Source organism: Heterodontus francisci, chromosome 6 (assembly GCF_036365525.1).
Source record: "Heterodontus francisci isolate sHetFra1 chromosome 6, sHetFra1.hap1, whole genome shotgun sequence".
Classification (NCBI taxonomy): domain Eukaryota; kingdom Metazoa; phylum Chordata; class Chondrichthyes; order Heterodontiformes; family Heterodontidae; genus Heterodontus; species Heterodontus francisci.
Window position 1 is genome coordinate 60910719 of NC_090376.1, and position 13438 is coordinate 60924156.

The window sequence follows — 13438 nt, forward strand, 5'->3', positions numbered from 1 at the left end:
ATTGATAACACCTCCTCCTTGTGAACCTCAATCCCATCTAGCCTAGTAGCCTGAATCTCAGTATTCTCCTCGACAACATTTTCTTTCTCTACTGTAAATACTGACGCAAAATATTCATTTAACGCTTCCCCTACCTCCTCTGATTCCACACACAACTTCCCACTACTATCCTTGATTGGCCCTAATCTAACTCTGGTCATTCTTTTATTCCTGATATACCTATAGAAAGCCTTAGGGTTTTCCCTGATCCTATCCGCCAATGACTTCTCGTGTCCTCTCCTTGCTCTTCTTAGCTCTCCCTTTAGATCCTTCCTGGCTAGCTTGTAACTCTCAAGCGCCCTAATTGAGCCTTCACGTCTCATCCTAACATAAGCCTTCTTCTTCCTCTTGACAAGCGCTTCAACTTCTTTAGTAAACCACGGCTCCCTCGCTCGACAACTTCCTCCCTGCCTCACAGGTACATACGTATCAAGGACACGCAGTAGCTGCTCCTTGAATAAGCTCCACATTTCGATTGTGCCCATCCCCTGCAGTTTCCTTCCCCATCCTACGCATCCTAAATCTTGCCTAATCGCATCATAATTTCCTTTCCCCCAGCTATAATTCTTGCCCTGCGGTATATCCCTGTCCCTGCCCATCGCTAAGGTAAACCTAACCGAATTGTGATCACTATCACCAAAGTGCTCACCTACATCTAAATCTAACACCTGGTCGGGTTCATTACCCAGTACCAAATCCAATGTGGCATCGCCCCTGGTTGGCCTGTCTACATACTGTGTCAGAAAACCCTCCTGCACACACTGGACAAAAACTGACCCATCTAAAGTACTCGAACTATAGTATTTCCAGTCAATATTTGGAAAGTTAAAGTCCCCCATAACAACTACCCTGTTACTCTCACCCCTGTCGAGAATCATCTTCGCTATCCTTTCCTCTACATCTCTGGAACTATTTGGAGGTCTATAAAAGACTCCCAACAGGGTGACCTCACCTCTCCTGTTTCTAACCTCGGCCCATACTACCTCAGTAGACGAGTCCTCAAACGTCCTTTCTGTCGCTGTAATACTCTCCTTGATTAACAATGCCACACCCCCCCCTCTTTTACCATCTTCTCTGTTCTTACTGAAACATCTAAATCCCGGAACCTACAACATCCATTCCTGCCCCTGCTCTACCCATGTCTCCGAAATGGCCACTACATCGAGATCCCAGGTACCAACCCATGCTGCAAGCTCACCCACCTTATTCCGGATGCTCCTGGCGTTGAAGTAGACACACTTTAAACCAGGTTCTGAAGCTAACAAGTATATTGAAACTAGGTGATTTATTTTTCATTTACACACCTGTATTGCATTTTGTTATTTCTTGCTTTATAATCCATTTTAGCTTATTTTGGCAGCAAACCATTTTAATCTTCTGGAAATAGTAATACAGCAAATAACATTACCTGGACCTGCTTAAGCTCACTGTCAATTACACTTTTACGCTTTTCAATTTTCACCACTTCCTCGGCTATCTTCTGTTTGATCTGTTCCATTTCCGTTTTCTGTTCACTTGCATTCTGCCAAGAAATACAACTTTCAATTTTTGCATTAGCTTCAATCATCATTCTTAAAGTATTATAGAACTAAAAGATACAGAGAATAAAAGTTTTCAGAGTAACAAACAATGCACTTGTGTCCACAATAGTACTAATTCTTACCTAACACAAGTAAGTTATATTTGGATTTCACAACTTCCAGAAATTTTCCAAAATACAGTCATTTCAAAACTTCCATTTTGTTCTTTATTTTTTAACATTTCCCTCATCTCTCTCTTCCATCTCGGGTGAATAAAATGTTGGGGCCCTTATGGCACTTGAGGAAGGAGGGCGGCCTTCCTAAAGACACATCATCATTTGATATAATCTTAGGAAAAAATCAGCTGAGAGGCTGGGTACTCACATGCTATAGAATGCAGGCTGAAGGAGAGGCCTTCAGCAGTAAAATCACTAAGCATGTGTGCAGGACCAAGGGCAGAGGGATAGGACGGCACAAGAGACAGCATGGCAGATGGCAAAAATGGGATCCTAGCCCTGTTGCAGATGATTCAGATGTTGACTTCGATGACCATACACCAAGAAATGTCAAGTGCACTGGCCTGCCTGCCAGTGTGCAATTCGTGATGGCATGGAGGAGTCCAGCTCCAACTGATATCAGGGCTTTGTGAAAAGCACGTTGCTAACCATGGAGTGACTGGTCAGCTCCATGAAAAATGCAGTGAGCCTCACCAAGATGGAGCCTCTGTTCACATCTTGGCTCTAGGGGCAAATTTTGATACAGGCTTCCAGAGCATCACATTACTCCTACACTCTGTTCTAGTACAGAGCAGTAGGAGTGTTGGAGCATATTACCTGGAAGTGGCACTGCCTCCATGGAAAAAATACCTGCTGTTCTTAGTTCTTGTTCTCTGCTCACCTATCACCCACATCGCCAGTGTCCTGGTCAGTGCCACACAGTTAAATGCGCCACCCTGTTAAAGAAACTTCCAAGCCTGTTTATGAAGAAGACACTGAGACTAGATGTAAAAACAAGAAATGCTGGAAATACTCAGCAGGTCTGGCAGCATTTGCAGAGAGAGAAGCAGAGTTAACGTTTTAGGTCAGTGACCCTTCATCAGATCACAGGTCACTGACTACTTCACTCCTAACAGTCTCCAGCCAGTGCTGGTTGGCTCTTTATATTTTCATCTGAGTACAATTAACTAATCAACACCTGTTCACCCTATTACCTTCAAACACTAGGTATTTAACATCCATCAACAGAATTTATTAGACACTAACGCCCCCACGCCAAAATGCTGCAGTATGCAGCCAGGCCCTCAAGGCCAAGAGCTACTCGAGGTTCCCCACCATAGCCATAAAACAAGTCATGTTTGACTATCACTGGCAATAATCCACAAATGCTTTGCAAGAGTCAGCTAGCTGAAGCAGAAGAGAGGCTTACTGAATCATGTGCTTAAGGTGGTGCAGGCTCTCACTGACTGATCCAGAAAATGAATATAGGATTCTGCACCTTGATCACAGAACTTACAAACACTAAGGGCTGCATTTTAAGGCCCCTCTGCCGTCGGGAACATTGGCAGGGGGGCAATGAAGATCAGTGTGGCGGAGGCCCGCCAACGGCCCCGGTGGCGGCAGAGCCTGTGCCGACCGGTGGCAAGGTCTCATGGCAGCCGCTCGACGACAGGACCTCCATTTAAATATGTCAACTAATTTACATACCTGATTCAATGAGGGTCCTGTTGCCTCCTAAATCACCGCACCAATCTTCATTCGGCGGCCAACAATGCCGCGCCTTCAAATCCCCGTTCGGGGAAATGTGGCGCGACACCTGTGGAGAGGGGGAGGAGGATTTTTTTCTCTGCATAGGATGGGGGGAGCAAGGTTAAAACAATGTGAATTGGTCGGGGAAATGATGGGTAGGGGTAAAGGGCAAACTTTAGAAGGGGGAAGGGCAAATTCTCACTAGTCGCATACTGCGGGGGAAAGGGCATGAATGGCAAGAAATGCCATTGGGGGTAGGAAAATACATTCAAAGATCATGTAATTCTGTTTTGTTGCAATGTAACTTACCTGGCCCTTTAATTTTTAATTGTCCATTAAGGGCTGTAAGCCCTTTAAAAATGGCACCGGTGCCTGCACATTGGCACCAGACGCTGTTGCATGCAATGGCTCACCCGCCCGTCATCGCGGGGGGCGGGCACCACGGCCATGTAAATGAGCTGCCGCGTTTGAAATCGTGGCGGCTTCGTGACGCGGTGCCCACGGGGCAGGGTGCATTTTTTATGCCCACTGCCTACATTGGCGGCGGGCTCTTAAAATGCAGCCTAAAATCTTACAGGAGGTCATTTGATCCATCACATCTGTGACAGCTCTTTAAAAGAGCTGTCCAATTTGTCCCACATCCCAACTTATTCTCTATAACTCTGCAAGTTAGTCCTCTTCAAGCACATGTCCAATTGCCTTTTAGAAGTTCCTATAAAATCTGATTCTACCACCCTTTCAGATAGTGCATTCCAGATCTTAACAACCACTGTGAGAAGAAATTTCTCATTTCTCATATGCCCTCTAGTTGTTTTGCCAATTATTTTAAATCTATGGCCGGGATTTTATGGCCCCCCCCCAAAGCGGGATCGGAGGTGGGGGTTGCACAGAAAAATAGCAGCGGGTGGCAGGGTTGCGGGGGGGGGGGGGGGGTGGTGGCAGTGGGGCAGAGGGCCTATTTCCTCCCCGTTGCCCAGAAATCTCCTCAAAGGTGGAGTAGGCTGGCAACGGCCTTCCCACCCAGAGGGATATTGAGGCCCTCAGGTGGCCTACTAAGGGCCAATTAAGGGCCCCTTCCCGCCGCCACTGGGATCTTGTAAAATGTGATGCCCTCCCTGCAGGCTTGGGGGGGTGGAGGGGAGTCCCTCCTTCATGGGCAATTTGTGGCCCACATAGGACCCCCACCAAAAACCAATTCACCCCCCCCCACCCAGGACTCCCCTTCCACAGACTTCAAGACCACCTCCCCCACCCACCCCTCGCTGGTACCTTCCGGACTGGCCCCGGCGACCCCACCTCACCTACCTCTTCTCCAGAGTGCCAAGGCCTCTGCAGTACCGGCAGTGGCCACCACTCCCAGTGAGCCCTCTGATTGGCCGGCAACTCTTGGAGGCGGGATCTCCAACCCTTTAAAGTCTTTAAAAGGACAGGGATCCCGCCTTCATAAACTTTGGCAAAAAGAGACTGCAGGATCACTCCAGAGGAAGAGTGGGGGGGGTGGGAGGAGGAGGCAGAAGCGGGGTTTCCCTCGCCTTTCTGGCCCAGCGCCAGAAGCCCCACCTCCAGCACAAAATCCAACCCCATGATTTCTGGTTACCGACCCACTTGCCAGAGGAAATCATTTCTCCCTACTTGCTCTATTAAAACCCCTCATAGTTTTGAATACCTTGATTAGGTTGTCCCTTAACCTTTGCTGCTCTAAGCAGAAAAAAATCCCAGCTTTTCCAATCTCTCCACACAAGTCCTTCAACCCTGGTAACATCCTAGTAAATCTCCACTGTATCCTCCCCATCCTTCCTGAAATGTGGTGTCACAATACTCCAGGCCTAACCAGAGGTCTGTAAGCATTTAGCATGACTTCCTTGCTTTTTGCATTCAACTTCCCTATTTACAAAGCCAAACATCCCATATGTTTTCTTAACTGCGTGATCAAATTGCCCCAACACCTTCAAAGATTTGTGTGTATGCACCCTCAGGACCCTCTGTTCTAGCACCTCCCCCCCCCCACCCCTCCTCAAAATAGTACCATATAGATGAGACTGCCTGTACATGTTATTTCTCCCAGCATGAATCGCCTCATACTTTTTACATTAGATTGAATCCATCATGTGGCTGCCCATTTCATTAGTCTGTCTACATCCTCCTGAAATTTGCTACTGTCATGCTCACTATTTTCTATGTTGGCAGGTTTTGTATCATTCACAAACTTGAAAATTGTGCTCCCTATATCAAAGACCAGGTCATTTATATATAACAAGAAAAACAATGGCCCTATTACTGACTGCAGGGGACTCTTCTGCATTCTCCTCTCCAGTCAGAAGAACATCTGTTCACCATTACTCTCAGTTTCATATCCTTTGGCTGATATTGTTTCCAAGATACCACTGTCCATTTAATACCATTTGCTTCTATTTATTGTTATGATAGCCAAAATTTTCCAATTAAGGTTTTTTCTTTAAAAAAAAGCAACAACCCATTCAGAACAATTAAGTTTGTGTGCTGCCTACATCGGCAGCAATGGGTGCAGGGTAACCCTACATGTTGATCCCTGCACCGGTTTTTAGGCACTGTCCAATTTCGCCCCCTAAGTTTAATTAACTACAGTTTGTTCCTGTTTGTAGAAGTAAAAGTGGAAGGTTCAGACGATAATGGAGAAATGATACTCTGTGTGGTCCAAAAGACCACAATGGAGGTGGAAAAAACCCCATTACCATAAATCTTGAAACGTGCATTCCTACAAGTTTGACATGAAACCTCCTGAGGCCATATTATTTTCCTCTATATGATCGTATATTCGATTGAATGAATGGAAGAAATATTCTAGGACTTGATGGATTAAATTTGACTTTGGCAGTAGCACAAAACGGGCAATAGCAAATCGGCAACCCGTTTTACACCCCAACCAATTTTCTTTTCCATTGAAGTCAATGGGCTGCCGGTTCACTATCACCCATTTTACACACCAGCAGTCAAATTTCACCCACAGGATGAGCCTCTAGAATGATGTAACTTCTTTCTGGCCTCAACCATCAGACGACTTTTGAAACCAGGGCTCCTGAGGCCTGTGGCCACAAAAGCAACCTTTCCAAGATAAGAGTTGACTTTCTAGGAATAAGATGCCTTCAGCAAGCAATTATGTGAAATGCTCCTACTGATGCATTATTATTACAGAAATCAAAAATTGTAAACGGTTTGGCATGCTTGATCACGCTGATCCATAGTACAGTTCACACAAAGTATTATACCTGCATTGATACTGTAATCTCTTGTAGGGCAGCATCAGCTTCTGCTTGCTTGGTTTTCAGCAGTATGCTCTGCGCCGCTGCCTTTCTCTTGAGTTCATCAACAAGTGCTTTGGCTTCATTTAGCTTAGAAACTCCAGCCTGCATCAACACATATCGAACAAAATTTGAATTATGGCTTTGTTTATTGACATACAATGCACATGTTTTTTTCTGCAAATTGACATATTAAAATGAAACAAAGTAGCCTATTAAAATGAAATTCACAAAATTCTGTCTTTTCAACCAGCAAAAAGATTGAACTTAGAACTACAGTACTTGCAACCAATTTTAACCATATTATTCAAAATAAATAATGGCAGAGCGTCTATTATTTCCTTTGTTGTCCATCATAAACTTCAAGAGTGGTTTAATTTAATTTTCAGTCATGAATTTGCTAAAAAAATACACTGTGCACAATTAGTCAGGCCATTCCACCTCTTGAATGTGGAATGTCTGTATCAGGCTGCCCATCACTAGGATTGATGATGTTTGTACTGAAGAAATAATATTCGCAATACAGCCACTAAAATTTCCAGTTAGTAATAACCATCAGCTGATTATTAGGTAACAACATGCAATAATTCTAATTCAAATTCTAATATTTATCTACAATAACACTTTTTTGCATCTGTATGAATGCAATGATTCAAACTACTTGAATTGGTTACGCTAACCACGTGATATTAATTGATCATGAGGCCAGCAGACAGCAACCATATCTGAGAATCATATTCCACAAAATAGAAAGCAGCTATTGCCCTTCTATACTGAAAACTAAAATTTAACTGATTTGAAATAATTTAGAAATTATTACTGGCAGTTTAACTAGGCCACAGTAACTAAATATTTAGAAATTCAAGATCTATACATATGTTACAGCAGTACATGACTTTCAGAACATTAAATTCTTTCGATGTGTAGAAGCCTGTATTAGCACATTATCAGTTACGTTGTGTATGATTTGAACCAATAAATAGGTTATTGCATGACACTGAATTCAACAACTACCATAAGCCAAAATATTAAGGGATTTACTAATAGGTCATTTATAAAAGTAAACATTGTGTAGACACATATTACACAACGGCAAATGAGGGTAATCCAAGTATTTTGTTTGTGTCAAGTTGACCAATAATTTTATCATCATTCGTTATATAAGGTGTGCAAAGGTTAGTTTCAGAAAAGGACAAGCTTCCTGTGATTTTGAAGCATTGTAAAAAAAATTACAGTGATACTGTAGCTTTCTATGCAAAAGATATTCTAGAAACTGGAAAACAGACATGTATATTTTAAAACAGAGGGGATAAATACTGATGTGTCATTATATAGTACATAAAATTATTCAGAGAACCGGCATTTTGTGGAAAGTAAACCATCATTATGTAGCAGATGCATAACTTAGAAATGCTACGTGTGACTGAATTAATTTGGTTACAACGTGTGTAGTTTATTTCCCCTAAAAGGACTAATCCTCACACAAATTCCAATGCTGCAATTTTTTTTAAAAAAAGCTTTTAGCAGATTGAAGTTGTCAAAGCAATTTGAACAAAAAAAGTAACAGTACTTTCTGTAGCATGTACTTCATAACTAGCTTTAAGTAAGTAAGGAAACAAAGAGTAGGGATAAATGGGTCTTTTTCCAAATGGCAGGCAGTGACTAATGGGGTACCACAGGGATCGGTGCTAGGACCCCAGCTATTCACAATATATATTAATGATTTAGATGAGGGAACTAAATGTAATATCTCCAAATTTGCAGATGACACAAAACTGGGTGGGAGGGTGAGTTGTGAGGAGGATGCAGAGAGGCTTCAGGGTGATTTGGACAGGTTGAGTGAGTGGGCTAATGCATGACAGATGCAGTATAATGTGGATAAGTGTGAGGTTATCCACTTTGGTAGCAAAAACAGGAAGGCAGATTATTAGCTGAACAGCTATAAACTGAGAGAAGGGAATATGCAGTGAGACCTGGCTGTTCTCGTACAACAGTCGCTGAAGGTAAGCATGCAGGTGCAACAGGCAGTAAAAAAGGCAAATGGCATGTTGGCCTTCATAGCGAGAGGATTTGAGTACAGGAGCAGGGATATCTTACTGCAATTATACAGGGCCTTGGTGAGGTCACACCTGGAATATTGTGTGCAGTTTTGATCTCCTTATCTGAGATGAGGAGAAATTTCTTCACCCAGAGAGTGCTAAGCCTGTGGAATTCGTTACCACAGAAAGCAGTTGAGGCCAAAACATTGTATGTTTTCAAGAAGGAGTTAGATATAGCTCTTGGGTCTAAAGGGATCAAACGGAATGGGGCGAAAGCGGGAACAGGTTACTCAGTTGGACGATCAGCCATGATCATAAATGAGTGGCAGAACAGGCTCGAAGGGTCGAATGGCCTACTCCTGCTCCTATTTTCAATGTTTCTATGTAATAAAAACAGAAAATGCTAGAAAGTACTCAGCAGGACTTGCAGCATCTCTGAAGAAAGAAACAGAGTTAGTGTTGCAGGTCAATGACCTTTTATCAGAATACTAATTTTTAAAGTTTAGAATAGTTCAACCATTTATTAGCTACAGAAGAATTGAACATTTGTGATTTACTGCTGCTCCAGTCCAGTAAGGATTTATCATTCTTCACTGGTTGAATGCTACTGATCCTTCTAATATACCTGTAAGTGACTCTGCCGTTTCATTAAGTCAGTTTTCTTTGTATTGTAGATTGAGCTGTATACATTCAAGAAAATCATGTATCTGTGTGGAGTAGCTCCATACACTCTGCAAGACTCATGAATCATCAGGAAAGACTTTGTTAAATCAGCATCACCTGCAGATAAAAGCACAGCATCAGCGAAAGTAAAATTTGTATTTAGATAACATACACCAGATTATGCATCTTTTTAAAACAGTGACAGTGAAACTATGCAGTGTAACCTTTTTTAACTGAGTAGTTTTTATAGAACAGCATTTTGGAAATACATTTTAACTACCTCAAGAATGATATATGCACACTGCTTTTTGATAATGCATTTGTGTTTTAAGACATATATTTCGATTCACATAAATTTAAAACAGTACTTGATTTGAATTATCGGATAGCTTTGTACATAAAATACTTACTTCATTTTACTATAGCACCTAACCTAGCTGTCAATCTGAAAAAGAACTGCAACCACCCATCCATCACTGAAGCTCATTTTCTGAGATCTGATTTGTCCAAACCTCCACATAAATGTTGGCTCATGTGCAAATAGTTGAAGTTGACCCACAGAGGTGAACTCAGAAAATGAGGTGACTCCGTAGTTTCATAAACCTTCGTCTTCTCTCACAGAATATAAGTGGGATAGGCTACCAAGATTGAGTATTGTTTCCTAAAATGTCCACAAAATACAAATTCCAACCTCACGGAGCTTCAGATGATTTGGGTGCTACAGCTTCAGGCTACAACAGGCCCCAGATTCTGGTCAGCAGGTCACTGAAGAAAGCTATTATGTAATACTGATAACTAGAAAAAGCATCAATGACTTTGGGCCCATGCATAAATTTGACAAGAGTTCTATAATAGGCCTGTCCATCACTAACTGCAACAATATTTTGTATTGCTATTGCCATTACAAAAATCAGCAGAACAGAAAATGTAACAATGAGACTTGGGGCTGAACTTTACCAGCCTTTGGAGACGGGCTGGGAGGGGGAAAGGCTGGCAAAATGGTGCAGGAAGGTGTCAGGGGCATGTCCAAGATCTTCTCTCCGTCATGCCATTTTGCCAACAGTGGGAAAGGTGGTAGACAAGCTACCTGCCCGGACCCCAACTGAGCCACTTAAGTGGCCAATCAAGAGCCATTTACCACCTCTGTGGGCATTTTGCCCACATCGAGGGACAAATGTCAATGGGGGAGACCAGCCAGTGAAATGTGGCAGCCTCTCAGTGAGCTCCGGGGGAGCCTCCTCTTTGGACACTCCATGGCTCATGGAGAGGCCCATGGTGGCACTGGTCGCCTCCAAAGCAATAGCGTCACCTGTTCCTCACTACACCACCACCCCCCACACCCCCCCTCCCTCCCCAATTGCTGGGGCCCACCAGCCTGGCCCACGCATCCCTCAAGAATAATTATCCCTCTTTGAGGGTGCCTCAGCCATTGAGGAACCCTTTCCTCGCAGCTGCAGCCCCAGCAATGGCCACTGCTAGTGGTGGCGCTACTGAGGCTGATGAGCTGCCGGCCCTCTGATTGGGCTGGCAGCTCTTGCGGGCGGGTCCCCGTCCTTAATAGGACCGGCGGCCCTGGCAGCGACCAGTTAATTGGCCATTGACGGGAAGATTCCTCTCTGCATCCTGCTGCCCACCTAAGCGGCGTTGTCTCCACTTTTAGCCCCGGCAACAACTTTTGCGGCAAAATTTCAGCCTTGATGTTCATCAGTAACCCTATTAACTATAATATAATATATTACAAAGTCTGGCTAGGTGAACTATATTAAGCTACTTAAAGATATTTAACTGTTAAGTGGCTAATTATTGCCTGCCTCTGTGCATCAGCTGGGATGCGCAACCGCTAAATATTCTACATACTCTGGGCATTACAAGTTTTGAGTGAAAAATTAATTTTGCTATTGCTATTCTGAGTATATTTTAAATTAAATAGTTTTTATTTTACAATTTTGAAAGCTCAGTGAAGATGATCAGCTCTTCTAAAAAAGTGTCAGCTCCAGCAAACACATGCTATTGGTTTACCTCTGTAATGATTCATGTAGCATAGCAAACTGCTACCATAGACCTCAATTTCATTTGAATATTCTTGTGTGTTTATCATCATTACATTGCATTAATTTCACCTGAGAGAGACATAATGCTAACTTTTAACTCAGAGAAAAACAGAAACAATGACAGCGACAAAAATAATGATGAGCAGTATTTCTTTACCGGAATATTGAAGCAAGTCAGGTCAGGTGGGTAAAAAAGTGGCAAATGGAATTCAATCTGCAGAAGTGTGAGGTAATGCATTTGGTGACGGCAAATAAGGAAAGAGAATACACAATAAATGGTAGGATACTGAGAAGTATAGAGAAACAGAGGGACATTGAAGTGCATATTCACAGGTCCCTGGAGCTGGCATCAGGTGGATAAGGTGCTTAAGAAAGTACATGGAATACTTTCCTTTATTAGCTAAGGCACAGAAAGGGCCTACGGGAAAAGGAGACGGTGGATGCTGTCGGATGGTTCCCCGAGCAGACCGTCAAAGTCATTTGGTGGAATGCCTCATCACCAGAACTTTCAAACAAGCACCAAGACGTAGCTTGGCTGGTGGCGAGAAGGGCCCTTCCCGTCAGATCCTTCATGCACACCCGAAGTCTCGCCCCCTCCGCACAGTGCCCCCGCGTTGGCTGTGGTGGGGAAGAGACGGTCGCCCACCTCCTCCTGGAATGTGTCTTTGCAAAGCAGGTGTGGAAAGAGATGCAGTGGTTTTTGTCGAGGTTCATCCCAAGCAGCTCTGTAACACAGGAGTCTGTGCTCTACGGGCTGTTCCCAGGGACGCACACCGAGACAAACATCAACTGCTGCTGGAGGACTATCAATTCGGTGAAAGACGCCATTTGGTCTGCCCGAAACTTGCTGGTCTTCCAGCGCAAAGAGTTGTCCACCACCGAATGTTGCAGACTGGCACATTCCAAGCTCCAGGACTACGTGCTGAGGGACGCACTAAAGCTTGGGGAAGCCGCAGCAAAGGCTCAATGGGGAAAGACCACAGTGTAAGGTCCCCCCACCAAGCTGAACTGAGGGGCTGGATCCATGGGAAACCCCTCGAACTGTATCGGAGAAATTTTGTGTGCTGTAAATGTAAAAATGTATATGGCATGACAATGAAATGGAAGGGTTGTGAGGCAACTCATGATTGTATAGAAGGTAACTGATCACCTTTGCACTATCTGTATTCTTTGACTTGATGCTGTTTTAAACTGTTTGGGAATGTAATTTTTGCAGATTTTTATGAATAAAGTATATTTTGGAAATTAAAAAAAAGCTAAGGCACAGAATATGAGAAGGCAGTTTATGCTGGAACTACATAAAACACCAGTTAGGCCAGAGCTAAAGTACTGCATACAGTTCTGGTCACTGCCTTACAAGAAGAATGTGATCACACTGGAGAAGGTACAGAGGAGATTTACGAGGATATTGCCAGGAATAGAGAACTTTGGCTATGAGGAAAGATTGGACAGGCTGGGTCATTTCCTTTGGAACAGAGGAGGCCGAGTGCAGATTTAATTGAGGTGCATATAATTATGAGGGGCCTAGAGTGGATAGGAAGGAGCTATTTCCGTTAGCAGTGAGGTCAATAATCAGGGGGCATAGATTTAAAGTAATTGACAGAAGGATTAGCGGGGAGTTGAGGAGAATTCTTTTCATCCAGATGGTGGTGGGGGTTTGCAACTCTGCCTGAAAGGGTGTTAGAGGCAGAAATCAATATTGCATTTAAAAAGTACTTGGATGTACACTTGATGTGCTGTAACCTAGAGGAGTATGGACCAAAAGTTGGAAAGGGAGAATAGGCTGGATAGCACTTTTTTGCCTGGCACAGACCCAATGGGCTGAAGGGCCTCCTTCTGTGCTGTAAGTTATTATGATTCTAAGATTGTATGAACTGGTTAATACATGCACGAATATAGTACAGAAAGAAATCTTGCACAAATATGTTAAGTATTTGTCCTCTAACACTGCCAACAGTAATTTCTAGGCTATTGTCTTGTAGGTGAGAAAGAGCACATTCCAATTAATTTGATGTGCCATTATATTTCCCATAAGTCTGTTACACAGTATCTTTTAAATATATTTTTAAAATCTATATACGCCACATCTGCCCCAATTCCTTT

The 13438-nt window shown here is 43.3% G+C and overlaps 1 protein-coding gene across 2 annotated transcripts in view; it reads right to left on the reverse strand.

Annotated features, from left to right (window-relative positions):
* Positions 1-13438, reverse strand: part of dync2h1 (dynein cytoplasmic 2 heavy chain 1) — an 836995-nt gene that overhangs the window by 515670 nt on the left and 307887 nt on the right. For both annotated transcript variants that reach the window (XM_068033753.1, XM_068033752.1), the window contains exons 55-57: positions 9247-9401; positions 6550-6687; positions 1448-1561 (exon numbers count right to left, since the gene is read on the reverse strand). In XM_068033753.1, the coding sequence (XP_067889854.1) occupies positions 1448-1561; positions 6550-6687; positions 9247-9401 (407 nt within the window). The remainder of the gene's footprint in view (positions 1-1447; positions 1562-6549; positions 6688-9246; positions 9402-13438) is intronic.